The 19,163-nt window shown below is 40.1% G+C and overlaps 1 protein-coding gene across 2 annotated transcripts in view; it reads right to left on the minus strand.

Moving 5' to 3' along the window:
• Nucleotides 1-19,163, minus strand: part of Atp9b (ATPase phospholipid transporting 9B) — a 254,916-nt gene that overhangs the window by 55,875 nt on the left and 179,878 nt on the right. For both annotated transcript variants that reach the window (XM_078029853.1, XM_078029852.1), the window contains exon 13: nt 13,391-13,533. In XM_078029853.1, coding sequence (XP_077885979.1) covers nt 13,391-13,533 — 143 coding nt within the window. The remainder of the gene's footprint in view (nt 1-13,390; nt 13,534-19,163) is intronic.

Genomic DNA, 19,163 nt, shown 5'->3' on the forward strand with positions numbered 1-19,163 from the left:
TTTGCTGATGCTTCCATATTTAAGTTTTGAGATTAAATATTAGTATAATAAAATATTCTGGATTTAATGAATAATTTGTCTTTGAAGAGTAATTTATATCACTGCAGGCAGCAGCTAGGTGGGCTGAGATGCTCCTTAGCTGTGTTGGAGGTGCAGTAGGGGGGCTTCCTGGCTCACGGCTGCAGACGCCCTACCAAAGATCTTCTGAACGTACGTGTATGGGCTGCCTTAGTCAGCTTTTCCTCACTGTGAACAAATGCCTGACAAGAACAACTTGGAGGAGAGAAAGTTTCTGTGGGGCTCATAGTTTCAGACTTTCAGTCAGTGGTTATTACTCCTTGGTTCTGGGTCTGAATAAGGCAGAATTTAATGGCAGAGGGACGAAGGAGGAAAGCAGTCATCTCATGGTGGCCAGGAAGCAAGGGGGTGGACTGTGACCTACTCAAGTTATTGCTTGTAATGAATCATGATATACCATTTAATTTGGGGCATCCTTTTTCAGAAATTATTAGAGAAGAAAAATTTGGCTTTTCCAAATGCAATAAGTCTACATGAACAACAAGTATTTCCCCAAACAAAGACACAGGATTACAATCACTCCATTCAGACCACTTTTAGACAAAGATGCTGGGGCTCTGAAGTGTCTACTTTTCTAACCCAGCACTCTGATTACTGTCCTTTTAAAATATTTATTCTTAAGTTTTAGGTAGACAAAATATCTCTATTTTTCATTTATGTGGTGCTGAGGATCAAATCTGGTACCTCGTTCATGCTAGGCGAGCTCTCTACCACTGAGTCACAACCCCAGCCCTGGTTACTGTCCTTGTTAAGTCTGCTGAACATATTTCAGTGCTGAGGCTCTCAACTTCCACAATGCTATTTATTATGCTTTTCTTCTTATCACCCTTTAGAAAAATCTTGAGCGATTCTGTGTATATGGCTCAGAAACGTAGTGCTCATTATCACAGACATATCTAGACAGATGCTAAGATACTCAATGTACTGTTACATATGTACATTTAGTTGAAAATCATCCAAAAGATTACTGATGTTTTAGGTTTGAGCTGTAAAGCTCTATGTTTATTTTATTTATTTTGATGTGGTGCTGAGGATCGAGCCCAGTGTCTCTCAATGTGTGAAGCAGGCTCTCTACCACTAAGCCATGGGCCCAGCCACCTTGTAAAGCTCTAGATTCCTAAAAGCCTTTTATTGGTTGCTTATTCATTCCGAACTGAGAAGAATGAAAGGGAAAACTCAGATTAATTTCTGAAGACTGAGAAACTTAAAATACTACAATTCTAATGTTTACATTTAGGTCTGTGATCTACTCTATTTTGTTTATGATGGAAGGAAGGAATTCAACTTCATTTCTTGCACAGCAACTTTTTTTTTTTTTTTTTTTTTACAGTTTGTTCCTTTTCCCAAGGAATGCTTTGACATCTTTGTCAAAGCCAGCTGACTACAAAACAAACAAACAAAAAGCTTTCCTTATGGCCTCTCAACTCTATCCATCCATCTGTGTCTTTCTTTATGCAGTACCATACTGTCTTGACTGGCTTTGTAGATTTTGAAATTGGAAGCATGAGTCTTCCAACTTTATTCATTTTCTGGATTGTTCGAGCTATCAATGGTCTCTCCTATATCTGCATGCGGTAAAACCAATGGGTCAGCTTGTAGATTCTGGAAAGAAGATAGCTAGGATTTTAACAGGCACCGTGTAGAATCTATGGATCAATTTCGGGAGCTCTGTGGCCATCTTTTTTTTTTTAATATTTATTTTTTACTTGTAGGTGGACACAATATCTTTATTTCATTTTTACATGGTGCTGAGGTTTGAACCCTGTGCCTCATGTGTGCTAGGCAAGTACTCTACCACTGAGCCATGATTCCAGCCCCTCTGTAGCCATCTTAATACATCAAAAAGTATTTCATTTTCTGATGCCATTATAAATGAAACTGCCTTCTTAATTTTATTTTGGATAGCACATTGTTAGTATATAAAATACAATTCATTTTTTATATTGATCTTACATCCTACAAACTCACTATTATTGTTGTTGACATATTTTTAGGGGCTCCCTCTGGATTTCCTATACACAGACCAATCTACACACAAATAGAACCTTTGCAACACGAATGCCACTTCTTTTTTCTTGCCTAGAGTCTTGAGGTTCACAGCAGAACCATCCATAACAGGCAAGAATAAGGAACAACCCAAATGCCCCCCAGACCCCACTCAAAAATGGATACGTAAAATGTGGTATATATCCATATAGGGGAAAGCTATGTGGTCATAAAAAGGAATACTATAGTATGGATGAACTTGCAGACATTCTGCTAAATCAAAGAAGCCAGACACACAGGCCACATGTTGCATGATTCCATCCACATATAATGTCCACACTGGACAAATCCAGGGGTGGAAGCAGACCCAGGTTTGCCCAGGCAGTGGATGGGAGAGGAGGACCAAGAGTGGTTCTAATGCATGCAGCGCTGCTGTCTGAGACAATGAGGGTCTTGGATGGTACTGAGACGTCACAGTTATGCCAAAATGCTACGAGAGTGACACATTCTGTGTTTCTCATCTGCATCAAATGACTATGAATAATTACTTTGCATCTCCTAAAATTGCTAAGTTGCTAATAAAAGATGTTGAAAGCAGTTTAAAACTGATAAAATTCAAATAAGTGACTAGTATATCTCATCAAATACAATTTGGCTTTGTTATTTTGGCATCTCAATTAAGATACTCAACCTTGCAGGGCCAACGAAATTAGAATACTACCAGACATTCCTTTGAGGCACATAGTTTCCTTAAATATTAAGAGGAATTCTGAAAATATTTCACAACTTCTTAGTTTCAGGCTTACTTTGCCCTTTTGTACAATAGTAGATAATATAACAAGATTAAATCAGTTAAGTAAAAAATAAGAGAATTATTTTTCAAATCTTATCTCAAATCTTTTCATGACTTAAACCAGTTAATGATTTCTAAAACTTTTGTCATCTTAATATGACAAAAGGGAATAGGCCCTTAGGCTAGAAATTTTAAAAAAGAAAGAATTAACTTAAAAACAAGATGGTAAGAGAGACTCAAGGGGCTGCGGTTGTAGCTTAGCACTAGAGTGCTTGCCTAGCATGTGTGAGGCCCTGGGTTCAATCCTCAGCACCATATGGAAATAAATAAATAAAATAAAGGTATTTTGTCAGCCACAACTAAAAAATAAATAAATATATATTTTTAAAAAAGACTCCATAGCAGAGAACGGCAACAGGGTGGTTATGATACCAAGTTCCCAGGTTTGTATGGGATTTCTAATGCAAGTGCAGTGGCTCTTTGAAGAAGCACAGGTTTCCTGGACTGCAGTGCACAGAGGAAAACTGATTTCTAAGGTAGAGTCCTGAAGGCACCATTCTCAGGGCAGTGGCAGATGCTACCCTCGCTCGACCAGCAGAGGAGACACCGATTAGACAAGACTCACCAGGCCATAATTTATAAAAAGCAGGCAGGTGACTGTGATATATAAACTAAAGCAACTCTTACCCAGAGGGATACTATTCTCAGGAAGACCTTAGCTAGGCAAATAGCCAAGCATGATCAGTGGTTACATCCAAAGAAACTTACTTAGACCATCCCGTGAATGAAGGGAAACAACTTCTCAAGTGATGAGACCGACTCACCAAACTCTGAAATACGCCTTGGTCTTCACAAATACCTAACATTATTTAAATAAATAGAGTCCACATTACATTCACCGTAGATCAGGCTCTCCTGAAGGCTGAGGTTTCCAGTCACAAGCATCTGTGCAGCTACTGTATGTGTAAGGTATCTCAACTGGTCTAAACACCCTGGAATGTTATGTAGGACCCACACCCAAGCACACACCTCAGTGAATAATGCACCCATCTGACTAGGGATGTGTGCTGTAACTGAAATGTCCTCATTGCCATCACACAGGGGACACTAATAAACACGGCTAACTCCCACTTGTGACGTCTGCAAGCCTTGTTTGTGCTGACGAGCACACATAACACCATGTTCCGCTGCCTTTAGGACAGACTTTGGAAACAGCCTTTCCCTCATGGCAACACTGTCCAGAGAAACACAAGCGACTCAAGTCTGGACAGCACAGAACTTTTAGGAAAGGGATGCTATAGTTAAAATATAAGTCCTAAAAACCTGCTGTTTTAGTGGGTGTTTGTAGTAACGGCTTCATTCTACATGAAGATAAAAACTCCCTGACAAAGGAAGTAGTGTATTGCTTTAGTAGGTTGCACCCTGAGTGAAGTGTTAAAATTTATGAGTTCTCTGCGGCATTGTTCTTTAAACAATGGCATTGTCAAATGCAACCAGTGAGAAGATTAAAGTTCTCCCAGCAGATCAAGTACAAATTATCCATCCTCCTGCTTCAGCATCATTTGTTCATTTATCACACAGTGTCTAGTATTTCTGGTCAGTGTCAATATGGTCTGCATCCTTGTAGTTCACAGATGTCTACTCTTGTCGAATGAATTACTTTATGTTTCACGCACTGGTGACGGCAGATGTGTCACTATAGCAACATCATTAATTTTGGATCTTACCGGAAATGTGCATTCCAATCAAACCTAATTATACCACATTGCTTTCTTGTCCACAAGAAGGAAACTATAATGCAATTATTGGGATACTTCATTTTTCTCTTCTGCCGTGGCAAATGAAAGAGCCACTGTGATGGACGCCTCTTGTCAAAAAGCATTCTGATGAAGCACAAACCCAATTCACACTCGTATGAAGGTCCACTGTGCACTCGTGTCAGTAATGAGAGTGTCAGCTCGGACAACAGCTCTCTCTCCACCACTTCAGGGGAAACTGGGCCAGGTGGAAGATGTCTGCTAACTGCCCTATACTCCACACCGGACACTAGAAGCAGAGATCTCTGTGCTGGAACCTTGGCACATGGAGGACAACTCATCTACTGAAATAGGGACTAAAAGACCAAAAGGGATCCTTTTTGTCCATGTAATGCAATACCTTCTTGCTAACACAGGACATGCACTGGCCTCAACACGGTGCTAAAAACCTGGGGTAAGGGTGCAAGGGGAGTCCCTGCCAGGCTGGCCCTCAATTTCTGCTTCTGTGTTCATCTACTATCCCCAGAATGTAGAACCACCAGCACTCTTGGAATTTCAATGGCTGAAATCCCATTTGACTGCTCAGAATGGTTAGGGATCTGCCAAGGCCACCGGCAGAGGGAAGCCAGGACTCAACCCCATGTCTGACTGACTCCAAATCCTATTTTCGTTCCATCAGACCATGCAGAACACATGTTTAAATAAAACTTAAGTGAGGAAGTAAAAAAATGTTAACTATCCATATGCAGAAATAATGCATCCGTATGATTAGTTTCTCATCAGCCCATGACTGTACTATGTGGTCTTCATGACAGGCCACAGCAACGCTGCCATCTCCACGGCTCCACGGATATCAGGAGGTAGGTATCCTGTCCCCCTCCCCTGGGCAAGAATGGCGGACCCAAGCCCCAAACCAGGCCATGAATCTAGAGCTCTCTGGGAGACGGTCTCTTCCCAGGAAGAGGCCATGGCTGGAGATACAGCCAGAAACATTCCAGCTACAGGGCTTCACCTTGTGATTACTGAGACAGGTTCTTAAAAAATAGTCCAGACCAATGAATTTAAAAAGCCCATCCAGCTTCAATATCAGGACTTGTATTCCTCCAAGGACTTGTATGAAAAGCAACAAAATGCATAGATTTTTATCACATTAATATACTCTATGTAGCTTTGCTATGATCCTTTTGAAAATCTCATGTGCTAAGATTATTTACTTACTATGTTTTAAGAATCACTGGTTTGCTTTAAAGCAGCAAAGAGTGAGGAGGTTTCAACTTCATGATCCCGTGCTAAGATCATGTGTCCTACCCCGATGGAGCTCAAATTCCAAAATGAAAAGTGGGGCAGGTGTAGTTAAGAATTCCATCGTTGTTTAAAATGTAAAATAAAACCTAGCATTTTAAGGAGGGATAATGTCACAGAACATTTATTATAAACATCAGATGGTGAGAGACACAGAAAGCATGCAGCAGTCACTCAAGCTTACTGTAATTCTTGGGATGTACTTGCTGGTAAATGAAATGAAAGAATAGATTAGCAGCATGCTTAGAAATGTCCGTGCAGGTCATTTGGCACAAAAGGGCCTCTGGCCCCCACCAGGTGTCCTCCACGCCTCTCCTAGCTCCTCTGGATGGGCTCCACCATTAGTCCTGGAAATGGCACAGGAGGCGACTCTGACTGTGGTCAGAGGGCAACTGGTGCAGGACTCTGGGCCTGTGGGGGAGCCTCCCAGCACAGGATCTCTGCATTCCCATCCCAAGAGGAAGCCTGGATCTTGGGTTCCTGACCTCCAGGCTGCCTCCAAGAGCAGTCCGTGGCCTCATCCTCCCCCCTGACTTACTGGATGGGTCTGACACCACTGGTGGGGTCACTTTGCGTCAATAACAGGGTGGAGCCTATGTTGGAATCATCGAACAAGGATTTAGAAGGATTACCAAAACAATGCTTCAATAATTGATTACAAATTCTCTCTGAACAAATGAAAAGAACAGAATATCTCAGAAAACCAATAGAAGTTATAAAAAAAGGACTAAGTATAATAACAAAAGCCCCCAATAACAGAAATGAACACCTGGCTGTACTGCCTCAGTAACAGGGGAGCTGACTGCACTGCAGGGCAGTCCATACCAGTTCTGTCCGACCCAGAATCTCAGGGCATGAGGGGTTTGCAACAGAGACACATTCTCCTAGCTCCAGAATCTGAGGACAGGAAGACAATGGGGCTGAACATGTGCTCAGAGGACCCAATGCAGAAGTCCCCACATCTGGCTGAAGACTCCACACAGGCCCAACAACTGAGCCAATCTCAAACCAGGGTAAAATCAAACAGCCAGGCCAAGGCACATCAGAACTGAGTTTTGGAAACCAATCATGAAGAAAAGCTCTCAGATTCAGCCAGAGAGAAAAGCTGAATTTCCACAGGGACACCAGCTGCGCCCCTCTGAGCCACAAAGCCAGAGCAGCCACATTTTCTGAGCTGAAAGAAAAGAACTATCAACAGTAAGTTCCATATTCAGTGGACAGAAAGTACTATGGAGGAAAGACTGAGGTGAGGCCACCCAAGAACTCCTGAATCTCCTCAACCATAATGGAATGGAAATGCATTTATTCCCAAGAACTTTGTGTTTTTATGCTACTACACATGTTAAGGTAAAATTTCCTATATTAGTTTTGCTAAAGGGAGCTACTGGTATTTCTCTGTAAAGTTATTTAGATTTTCTATATATGCTGTTTGCTAATAAGATTCTCCTTCTTGGGCTGGGCTATACCTCACTGGCAGAGTACTTGCCTTCTTGCTACATGTGAAGCACTGGGTTTGATCCTCAGCACCACACAAAAATAAATGCATAAAAAGAGATATTGTGTTCATTTACAACCAAAAAATATATATATATTTTTAAAGGCTATCCTTCTTTTTTAACCTCCAACATTTTCCTTGCTTTGTGGATGAGCTCAAAAATGACACATTCTTCCTGGTCTTGAGGGAAGTATGCAACATCCTACGTTTAAGTACAGCAACAGCTGTATGCTATGTTGAGCAAACCGTTTTTCAGAATTGGAGTTCCCTTTCCTCTTAGCCTGCTAAGAGGTCTTAATCATGAATGGGGTGTTGAAATTTATACAAAGGCTTCACTGGACTTCCTGAGTCACATGGAAATTTCCCTGAATTGTATTCAAGGCATACATTGCACGTGTTGATTTTTGAATTTCAACAACCTTGTGTTTCTAGGGAAAATCTAAGTGGATAATGATGTGTGACAGCTTCTTGCACTGAAGATTTCTGTCTGCTACCAGTGTGATTGAGACTTCATGTTGATGTGTGTGACATCCCTTCCTGTGATGTCCACATCCAGTGGCTCCCTCTGTCTGCGGGGGAGATGTGCTCACACAGGGTTCTTCCTCCCCTCAACAGTGGGAGAGCTTACCAGTGACATGCGTCAGAGCAGGGTCAAGGCCCTTCCAGGTAGCAGAGTTTCAGGAGTCACAAGCAGGTGCCGACTTCACCAAATGCTTTGAGCATCTTTATCTGCTACAGTTCCCTATTATCGTGTAATTTATTTTGGATTTCTCCTTTAATCCGTGCAGGTTTAATATTAAACCATCTTTCCATTGCCAGAGTAAACTCCACTTGAGCAGAATATATTTCTATTTGTAGCAATACTAATCCGGCCTTGTAACAGCTTATCTAGGGTTTGAGAGAGACTCCAGGGACACTTTCAAGTCTCCTGGCTTGCTCTCCCTGTGTTCTATCAGTGGAACATCCATTTTCCTCATCTATGGAAGTTTTGTGTATGTTGAGAGTGCATGTCTTGAAGGGCTGGTGTCAGGGGTTTCTAACCTACCTTTCTCTTTCATTGTTCGCAGTGCTACAACTGTTTCCTCAGAATGTTTTAATAGCTTTCATTTTTTTTAAAAAATATTTTTTAATTCTTGATGGACCTTTATTTTATTTATTTATTAACTTATATGTGGTGCTGAGAATTGAACCCATTGCCTCATACATGCTAGGCAAGCACTTTACCACTGAGCTATATCCCCAGCCCCTCAACTTTTAAAAATTTATGACAGGGTTTTGCTCAGTTGCCCAGGTTAGTCTCGAATTTGAGACCCTCCTGCCTCAGCCTTCAACTTGCATTTGGCCAAGGCTTTTGTATTTTTTATTTTTTGGCACTGGGGAATCAAACCCAGGGACACTTAACCACTGGGCCACATTCCCAGCCCTTTTTATTTATTTTGAGACAGTGTCTTGATAAGTTGTTTAGGGCCTAAGCTGCTGAGGCTGGAATTGAAGTTGTGATCCTCCTGTGTGAGCCTCCCAAACACTGGGGTTATAGGTGTGTGACACCACACCTGGTCTGGACAATTTTTTTTAAAGAATAGAGACAGGGTCTTTTTGTGTGGCCCAGGATGGCCCAAATTCCTGGGCTCAAGCAACCTGTGGCGAGCAGACGAGCTGGGCCCCAGGTGCACCATCATGCCCTACTTGACGTCTTGTGTACCATATCATTTATCTCTGCTCTTGTGTCTTAAGATCTTTTTCTTCTATGTATTTGGCTTTGTTTTCTTGTTCCTAAGTTGGCCATCAAAGATTCAGTTTTTAGCCTCTCTTCTTTTTCTATTAAAAATGGAGGAAAGCTCCTATAAGGCACTGCTTTTAAAACATCCCACCAGCTTTGATGGCAAACAATTCTATCATTTAGTTCTGATAATTTTTATTTATTTTTTTAAAATTTTTAACTTTTTTGGTACTGGAGATTGAACTGGTGTTTAGCCATTGAACAACATTCCCAGCCCCTTTTTATTTTGAGGGTCTCACTAAGGTGAGACCTTAGGGCCTAGCTAAGTTGCTGAGACTGGCCTGGAATTTGCCATCCTCCTGCCTCAGCCTCCAGAGTTGCTGGGATTATAGGTGTGCACCACAGTGCTTGGCAAAGAATTTTTAAATTTCTGCTAAGTCTTTTTGTATCTATGTGTCATTTTAAGGTATATTCTTCAACTTCGCAACATACTGGGAGTAAAGAACTTATCATTTTATGATTTTAACTTCTATTTTTTTTTAAATATTTTTTTAATTGTTGATGGACCTTTATTTTATTCATTTATTCATAATGTGGTGCTGAGAATCAAAACCAGTGCCTCACACATGCTAGGCAAGTGCTCTACCTCTGAGCCACAACCCCCAGCCCAAACTTCTACCTTTTATTCTTTTTTAATTTTAGGCAGGTATCCCTACACTTTGGAATTCACTGATTGAATCAGGGCCTAACTCATGTCCAACCTTTGTGAGTCTTCCATATTTGATGAGAATGCCCGTTATCAGCATCAGATGGACAATGTCATCTGTGAGCAGGAGGGCAAAGCTGGCAAAGGTTCTATTCAAATCCTGTACATTGTGGCTGATTCCTGCCAGCTTGGCTTATCAATAATTTAAAGAGAAGCTAAAATTTCCTCCTGTAATAATCAGTTTCTTCCTGTAGTCTATTGATTCTTGTTTGTGGATTGAGGCTGTTTAAGGGCACAAACACTTAGACTTGCAACTACTATTTTTATGCAGCAATCCACTTCCTTGAATAATGCTTTAAAAGTTCATTTTGCTTCGTATTAAGGAAGACATATCAACTATCTTTTGATTCTGATTTGACTTAATGATTTTTCTTTTCTTTGTTTTATTACAGCTTTACCACTAATTTTTATTTACATATTAAATGGCTTAACCTTTTATAGTTTAAATCTTTGTCAGTCAACACTATTGATTTTTCTTGTGTGTTTTTCTTAGCTTGATACTATGTCTGAATCTCATATATTATATATACCTGTGAGGTATATAATATACCTGATAATATATATAATATACCTGTGATATACGTGAATATCATATATCATATATAATATACCTGTGAGCACTTAAGGACCTGCTCAGCTGTCACGTTGTTCAATACTCAGCTGCACGACATGGCACGGGTTATCTATTCTACTCCTGACCAACTTTTTTTTTTTTAAATTATATTTAGACAATTAGTTGTTTGCTTTAGTTGACCAAAATAATGCTAAGAAAATTCCTGTGTATATCTTGTGGCATAGATATGCAAATATGTCTTTAGGGAACAGAAGTAGAAGTGAACTTGTTGGATGGCGGGGTACACACTTCAATTTGATAAATACTGCAAAACTTATCTTACAAGGTACCAAAGCCTAGAGGAAGCCCTGCTTTGCCATATGTTTGCTGTACTTAAAAACCCCACTCATGAAATGTGTGCCTGTTAGGTCCTCTCCATGGGAAGTTCCAGCATGGAGGGGGTGCCTGCCTGTCTCTTTTGGTCTTCTTTAAGAGCTTTACCTTTGGTTGACACGTTTCTGGGTTAAAACTTACTTTTAGCTGCATTCTAGTTATGCTGTGCTCTCACAGATATTTCCCATATCCAGTGTCTTGTCTACTGGTGTGGTGTGTAAAAATTCAGCTTCATTGTGTATTGAGCCTACTCATATAACCAAATGTTCCTAAATCCTAAAAATTTTCCCAAAGCTCCTTTGGGTTTGCTATGTATTTTTCTTTGGGAACAGGCTGCTTGCTCATATTGCTACCCTGACTTTACATGTACAATCTTCACTTCTGACTGATATATCAATCAGCACAAGGCTGGCCGTAAAGTAGGACTTTCTCCAGGTATTCCTAAGTGTTGTCTGTGAGTTTCATGCAAGGGACTCATGTGCCGATCAGCATATTCTTCCCCAGGTCTCCGAGTGAGGAGAAGGTGGCTCCAGTTCTGGCCCACAGTAGACTCTGGCAGTCATCAGCTTCACAGGCATGGACATGAAGGGGCAGACTGGTGCTGTCTGGGACCCTCAGAGTTTCCATGTCCTCCCACAGGCTTTCTGGCCATATGTCTCCAGGACTCCCTTCTGGAGAGCTTTCCCTCCATCTGAGTGGGCTCTCTGTGGAAGCAAAGGTGAGCTTAGGTTTGCTTTGTTCTGGCTTCTCCCTCAAATTGGTTCTAGAACTTTCCTAGAAATACCCCATTTCTGTGACTCTAATTGTACTTTGCTTTTTTTTTTTTTTTGTTATCAGTGCAATAGATTTCTTCTTTTTTAGAAGATATTTTTAGATGGTAGATAGACACAATATCTTTACGTTTTTATGTGATGCTGAGAATCAAATCCAGCACCTAACAAGTGTCAGGCAAGTGGTCTACCATTGAGCTACTGCCCCAGCCTTACAGATTTATTCTTTAAAACTGTTTCCTGTCAGCTCTATGAGGTTGGGAAGGGAAACCCTAATACATGTTCTCATTCTACCTTCATGAATCAGAAGACCCTCAATTGTTATTTGTGAGTTATCTGGAGTCATGAGCATTATCCTTTCTTGGTCAGGTACCTCAATGTACCACAGAAAATAAACTTGAATGAAATTCAAATAAAAACCCCAATGACACACACCTGTAATCCCAGTGGCTTGAGGGGTTGAGGCAGGAGAACTGCAATTTTAAGGCCAGCCTTAGCAACTTTAGGAAGGCCCTAACTCAAAATAAAAAAAATAAATGAGGGCTGGAAACTTAGCTCAGTGGTTGAGTGCCCCTAGGTTTAATCCCTGATACCAAAGAAAACAAAACAAAACAAAACAAAAACCCCCCAAAACTTCAAAAGTGGATTTTGAATGGTACTAAGCTTACAAATTTACCATGAGACCTTATACCTAGAGAATACTGAATTTCCATTTATTTAAATCTTCTGTTACATTTTTTACACATGCCCTTGCAGGTTCATATCCATGTGCTCTACAGGTGCCACTGTGAAAGGAGTTTTATTCTCCAGTGTGTTCCACAGCTACACATAAAGGGGTTACAACCTGACAACCTAATCTGCAAGCTGACACTTTACTGATTTCTTAAGACTTAGTAGCTGTAAGTTGATTTCTGCAGTTCACTCTTATATCTTCAAACACGTGCTCTCTTCCTTTAGTTGTACACATTATTTTGATTTCTTGTCTTATTACAAAGGCTAGATCTTCTAAAATAAATACTAAGTAATAGTTGAATCCAGATTTCTCCATTTCTTCCTGGTGATTACAAGAATTTTTCTACTATGTAATTATTACACATGATGTGGAATATTTTCTTTACCACATTATATAAGTATTCTTTCATTTCTAGTTCATGAATAATTATTAGGAATTTAAAATTATGAGTTGATAAATTAAGGACAAATTTTACCCTTAAGCTGTATCTTTTATTATAGCAGTAGACTTATTTATTTTTTTATTTAGCATTTGATGGACTAATGTGAGTTTTTTATAAAAATAGAAAAAAATGCAAAATAAAGATAAGCAGTGTTTTGGGCACAGAGTTGTAAGGTGTGATAAATAGTTTATAGTAAAACTCTTAAGAAGAATATTATTAGAATACCAAATTCACATGCCTTGTTTTCTTCTGAAAGCTCAGAAGTATCCATTTATGAGAAACAAATGTGCATTTTATTTTTGCTCTCAAAAACTGTTATATAGGCTGTTAGAAAAAAACCTATAAAATTATAGAATTATAGAAAACTCAAAGTACAGAAATAGGTCACTTAAAGTCCCAAGAACTTAACATTTTGCTAACCTGAAGGATACTGTGCATATTAGAAAATGAAGATTAAGTTGTATGAACAACTTTCAAAGACACAGTATGGAAAATTCTACATATTACTTCAACATTCTCTTACAACACACATGTCCATGTAAAACCAGGAACATTTCTGGATGTGCTCTGATGCTCTCAATGGAAAACAGACTACAGAGTACCTGTTTTATCTGTCAATAAGTACACGAGGCGCCCCAGTTCTTCTGGTATAGTGCTGGTCCGAACGACTGTACCAGGGATATTCTCATCTTTCATGATCATCCATCCATAGGCTGCTTTGCCCATATCCAAGTTCACACGTAAACTGCCAAATAAAACCATCACAATCATTAGTGCACGCAGATCCACACAATACTTTCATACTTGTGATTTCATGTAAAATACTCACTTAAATGCATTCTTTAAATTTTTATAAAAATATATAGATAATATTGGATTTTAGACTTTAAAGTAAATGGATCTGTAGACTTGAAATTGAAAAATGCTTTTACATCCCTGATAGTGTTTGCCAGTGACAGGCAGTGGGCAGCACCTTACTGCATGTGGATAACACCACCAGATGGAACAGAGAGGCAGATGGCTTTAAGGCCCATTCAGGCACAGATCACCACGAGGCTCATTCCTATGGAGGAAATCAAGTGGTGATCACTGCAAATATAAATATGAAATGGTCTAAAGATTTATCCACTCATTTTACAGCTATTAATTGACTGTTTCTTGTGTTCCAGGTGCTTAACAGTAAAATACAAGAACAAACAAGTAATGACAGGATCAATACAAAAGAATCAGTTATGCCTCTCTTTGGTTATTTTAAATATTATATATTTTAAAGGTGTATAGATTGTGTATAAGAGGTGTATAAAATTGTGATTTAAAATCCACAACTGGGGGCTGAAGTTGTGGCTCAGTGGTGAAGTGCTTGCCTGGCACATGGTAAGGCACTGGATTCGATCCTCAGTACCACATAAATACTACATGGCCTTCATTTTATTTTTCTGAATCATAGAATTTCTCCAAAGCTCAAATGAAAGCAGTGTCCACAGAAAAATGCTTTTCTTTTTCTTTCTGCAAATCTCCCCTTATCCTAATTCCATGCTGAACCGTCTTGTGGCCTCACAGCCCTTGACAACAGCATCCTCATGTGTGTGGAGCCTTTCCTGTGTGGAGCCCTCCACTGGATGCTGGCTGTATGGAAATGCATTGGTTCATCACACCGAATGAAGAGAGATTTTGTGTGGCCCATGTGACATGGGAGACCTCAAGCACAGAGATTTAGGTAGCATGCATGTGAGTGGCTATTGACTGGATGGGCTGTTGACTGGATGCTACTGGTCCTTCCTGGAAAGTCATTTTGAGTCACCTTGCTTAGTGGCTGTTGTCTTTCATTAGTTTTGTTTCACCGTTCTAACAGGACTGTGAGTAGCTAAGGATGTTGAGGGGCTGGTTTGAAAGCTGTGTGTAATTGTCAGTTCCAGATTTTCTTTCCAACTATAATTTTTAAGATGTGACTTTATGGACAAATAAATAAATTATGATTATTTACTGCTCTTTAACTTATAGACTTCTTGTGACTGTGATTCCCAAAGAGTATTTGTCAAGTGTGTGTTTATTAACAGTCTGAACCATGTGGATTGCCATTTTGGTAGGTCAAAAATGGTTTGAGTATCCGCAGTTTCCCTGATAGTCAGACTAGGCAGGGCTAAATGTTCTAAGTGACATGTGGGAGAAACAGTGCCTGCCCACAGTCTATGTGGTGCAGTGTCAGTGTGTATGCTTCTGTAGCCTCTTTAGTGAAGGCCTGGAGTCCATCCATTCCAGTGCTTCCAGATGAAACCATAGCAAAATCAACCAGGTAGGATGGACAGTTGTGGATTAAAAAAAAAAAAAAAGAAAAATATCACACACACACACATATTATATACATATATATATATATATATATATATATATATATATATATATTTAGTTGTATATCGACATAGAGCAGGAAGTGGGTGGCAAAGAAACCGGACACCTGTGAAGCTTTCCCTGGCTCTGATCTTTTGGCCCAGAGATCTGCACTTTGGAAAACTAAGGTGTGTTGTGCCCTTTTGGATTCTGGTCAAATTATTTTGGCAAATGTCAGCCTGCCATAGCTATTGTAATGCAAATGGATTCCTGTCCTTAGCCGGACAGGCACTTTTGAAGAGCTTAGAGTCTGTTGGAAACCAAAGCAGCACCTTCAGGTTCCTCTTCATGAACAATTTATGGTTTAATAAATTAACTTCTGTTAAAGAGTGGAGGAAATTTATTATTTCATGGAATATAATATTATACATAATCACCACTGGGACATTTGGGGTTGAATACAAATACCCTTCAGAGACCATTCAAAGCAGAAGCTTCTACTGGAAAAGAGAAGAGAGAATATCTTTAGAGAAATAAAAACTAAGAAGAATGACTGCTTACAGTTTATATGAAATGCAGCGTAAACTTTATCTTTCCTCAACCAAGACATTAATCATACATAGAGTGTTCAAGATTCACATGTACTGTGATCCATTTTGTGTATTCTGATTAAATGCTAATGGAGTAATTTGTTTTTAATGTTAAAAATCTCTAAGACGCTCCAACTTAATCACTAAGCTGGCAGACTGATTCACAACTTGCTGCATTTACATTTTAAGAATGTTCTTAATTTTTTAGAATTTCAAATCCTAGCATTCTCTCCAACTGTGATAAAAGTGCCAAACTGTTATATGGTCTGTGACTTCCAGAAACAAACATGCTACTGTTCTGAGAAGGATTACAGAACTAGGTTACATGATAATAGATATCAATTACAGTTTAGGTTCATTCCACTGCTGATGTAGCAACTGTGAAACTGTTACCAACAGACCTATTCCAGTAAGTGGAATTCATTTGTAATTTAAGATGGTTAACTGAACCAGGACGCAATTATGACTTTTAATGCTATCTAATCAGAAAAATGAAATGAATTACCCTAAATAATAGTGTGTTCAGGGATGTTATAATCACATGCATGAATCTGGATTTTGCTACAGTTAGAATACATGAAGTAAATTTTAGAATGAAGGAACACCTTCAAAATGGTTCTTGTTCTCCAAATAGGCTAACCCTATCGCTACAAAACGTCTGAGGAGATCACCCAGACTCCAGATACACTTGCAGTGCGCGTCCCTAGTCTACACACTGGGCTCCCACATCGGCCCCAGAATGCTCATTGCATTTAAGCTCAACCCTCATCACCTCCAGGTAAGCCCAGCTCCATAGCCCATCTCCTTAGGGAAAGAATCCATCTGAAATAATGTACATGCAGATTCTGATTTGAGCAAAAGAAAACAGAAGCTATTTCAATCAGAACTTTTACTAAAAGCATTCAAAACTTTTCCTGTAAATTTTAAGGCCACGAGGACACATATGCCATCTAATCTGAAAATTTCCCCAAAGCTTCATTCTATGATGGCTTTTTTATACTCAGGAGAAACACCCATGGACAGCAGTAGATGGCACCAAAGAATTTTCACAGGGTCAGTCACCCAATACAATCACAGCAAGACAGCATATAAATCTCTAGGTCTTGTTTAGGACGCCTCCTGGCCTTCAAACAGATGCGCTCAGGTGCCTATGGGCTGACTAACCTGTGAACACTGCACCGAGGAGGTTAACATGCCCACTTCCTCACTTTCCTGGTCAAACAAAATGAAAACAAATGAATCTTCTCCTTCTCGGTAGGGAGGAAATCTTCTCCTGTCAATGCGCACTGTGACCCACCCATCTCCAGCCAGAGTTTGAGCAATGCCAGGCTCCTTTGCCCTCTCCTTCCAAAATCTGAGGGATCAAGACCTCCTGCTAACTCCACTGCAGACTTCCATGTCCTGGGAAGAAAGCAAGAGTAGGTGACCTCTACACTCTTGATGTTCAGAATGACTCATATTGATCCCTAATTTTGACATGTACTAGTTCCAAGATCTAGACTGAAAATAGACTCAATCCCTGTGAGCCTCAGCAAGGCCTGTCAGATGCCAGGTGCTGGGAGGTCAAGTTGAGGGTCAGGAGTGATGTGCAAAAGTGGGAACTGAGAGCAACGCTCATGGGCTGGAAGCAGTCACTGGTCAGAACAGCCAGCAAAAAAATTGCAGAAAAGGTGGCCCCTGAGCTAGTTGGGGAGGGCGGGGCCTGTCACACAGGTGTTTGGAAGCCAGTGGCCAGCAAAGCTCAGAGCTCAGAAGGTGTGTTAGGTGCCTCAATTACACATGCATGTAATGCTACATGCGTCAGGTGACTGAAATGAAGACAGGGAGATGTCCGGAGGTGTAGTGAGCTCCAGTGGGCTTGTATCCACTGCAAACAAACAAGCAAGCCAAGAACCCCAGGGGATACCTGAAAATGAAAACAGTACCATGACCTGATGCTACATTTTCCCTACATATACACCACCAACAAAGTACACAAGTAAGCACAGTAAGAGATTCACAACAGTGACTACGAATAAAGTAGAAAAATTATTAACAATATGTCGTAATAAAATTTATATGAATGTGCTCTCTCTGAATATCTCAGTGTATCATTTAATATGTTCAGGCTGTGGTTGATCATGGGTAACTGGAGCTTCAGAAAATGAAAATGCGAATAAAGGGTACCACTGAAAGTCTTCATCACATGAAGAACAGATGAGAAAACTCAAAAGTAGGTGGTGAAGAGTCCTGCCTTGGGCCTCAACCAAACACCACCATCACAATCTGGTAAATTCAAGACAGTATCATGAAGTAATCATGCAGCATGTGACCTTTTGAGACTGGGTTTAACCCACAGCATCATAACTGCTGTGGTCTGAACATTTGTGACCTCTTAAAATTTCATATTGGATCTTGGTCCCCAGTACAATGATATTAAAAGAAAAGACCTTTAAGAGGTAGTGAGGAGGCCCCCAGGATAGAGCCCTCCTTGTGGAGAGTGGTGACAGAGAATGGAAGAGCACTGTCTGAGATGGAGGTCTCTGATGACCTCAGGCTGTGGCTTGGGGTCTGGGAAAGTTTCTGTGCAGAGGTGCAGGATGCCTAGCTGCTGCGGTAATGCCCTGCATGAGGAGGCTCTGCTAGAGTCTTATCAGCCTCAACTTTGGTCTCAGCACACAGCTCCTGGGAATAAAGGAACTCTCTTGCTAGACAACCACAATGTTTCACTAAGCTCCACTATACCTGAACCTGCCTGCTAACTTTAAACAATGGACTTTCCTGAGAGCTACACAAAGCTCCTAATATTGTACATTACAACTGTAGAATGTAACTGTGGAATAAACTGTATAATGTTGCTAACTCTGAAACTTTCATGAATACAAAGAGTAATGCTTGCATAGTCATTAATCTGATGAGACATATATAAATAAAGATTGCTGGGGTAACCCTTTAGACCTGCTTTTCTATCAGAGAGAAATTCTCCACCTGACCCCAGCTATTATCTTCAAAATCTGTGTTTGTGAATCTTTTTCTTATCTCCCTTTGCCTCTCACCAGAAACTGCTAGATTGTTCCGTGCTGGTCGTGGCATCTCCTCAAGGGACTGCAGGGGACAGCTAATGCCCTCTTTACTCTCTTGCATTCTCATGTGTGCAAACACACAGCTTTCTCCAGAGGACACAGAAAGAGGAGCCATCTTAGAAGTGGAGAGTGGCCCTCAACAGACACTGAATCAACTGGCACCTTGGTCCTATACTTTCCAGCTGCCAGAAATATGAGAAACAAATTTATGTTTTGTATAAATTACCCACTCTTATATATTTTGTTATAGAAGCCTAAATGGACTAAGAGAATGCCTCAAGTTTTTGCTTGTATCAATAGTTCATTCCTTTTTGTTGATGGACAGTATTTATCAGATAGATAAATCACTGTTGGTTTATAAGACTTTTAAAAGCTTGAATTTCCCAAGTTTTCTA

The sequence above is a fragment of the Ictidomys tridecemlineatus genome, chromosome 13, assembly GCF_052094955.1.
Source record: "Ictidomys tridecemlineatus isolate mIctTri1 chromosome 13, mIctTri1.hap1, whole genome shotgun sequence".
NCBI classification, from domain to species: Eukaryota; Metazoa; Chordata; class Mammalia; order Rodentia; family Sciuridae; genus Ictidomys; species Ictidomys tridecemlineatus.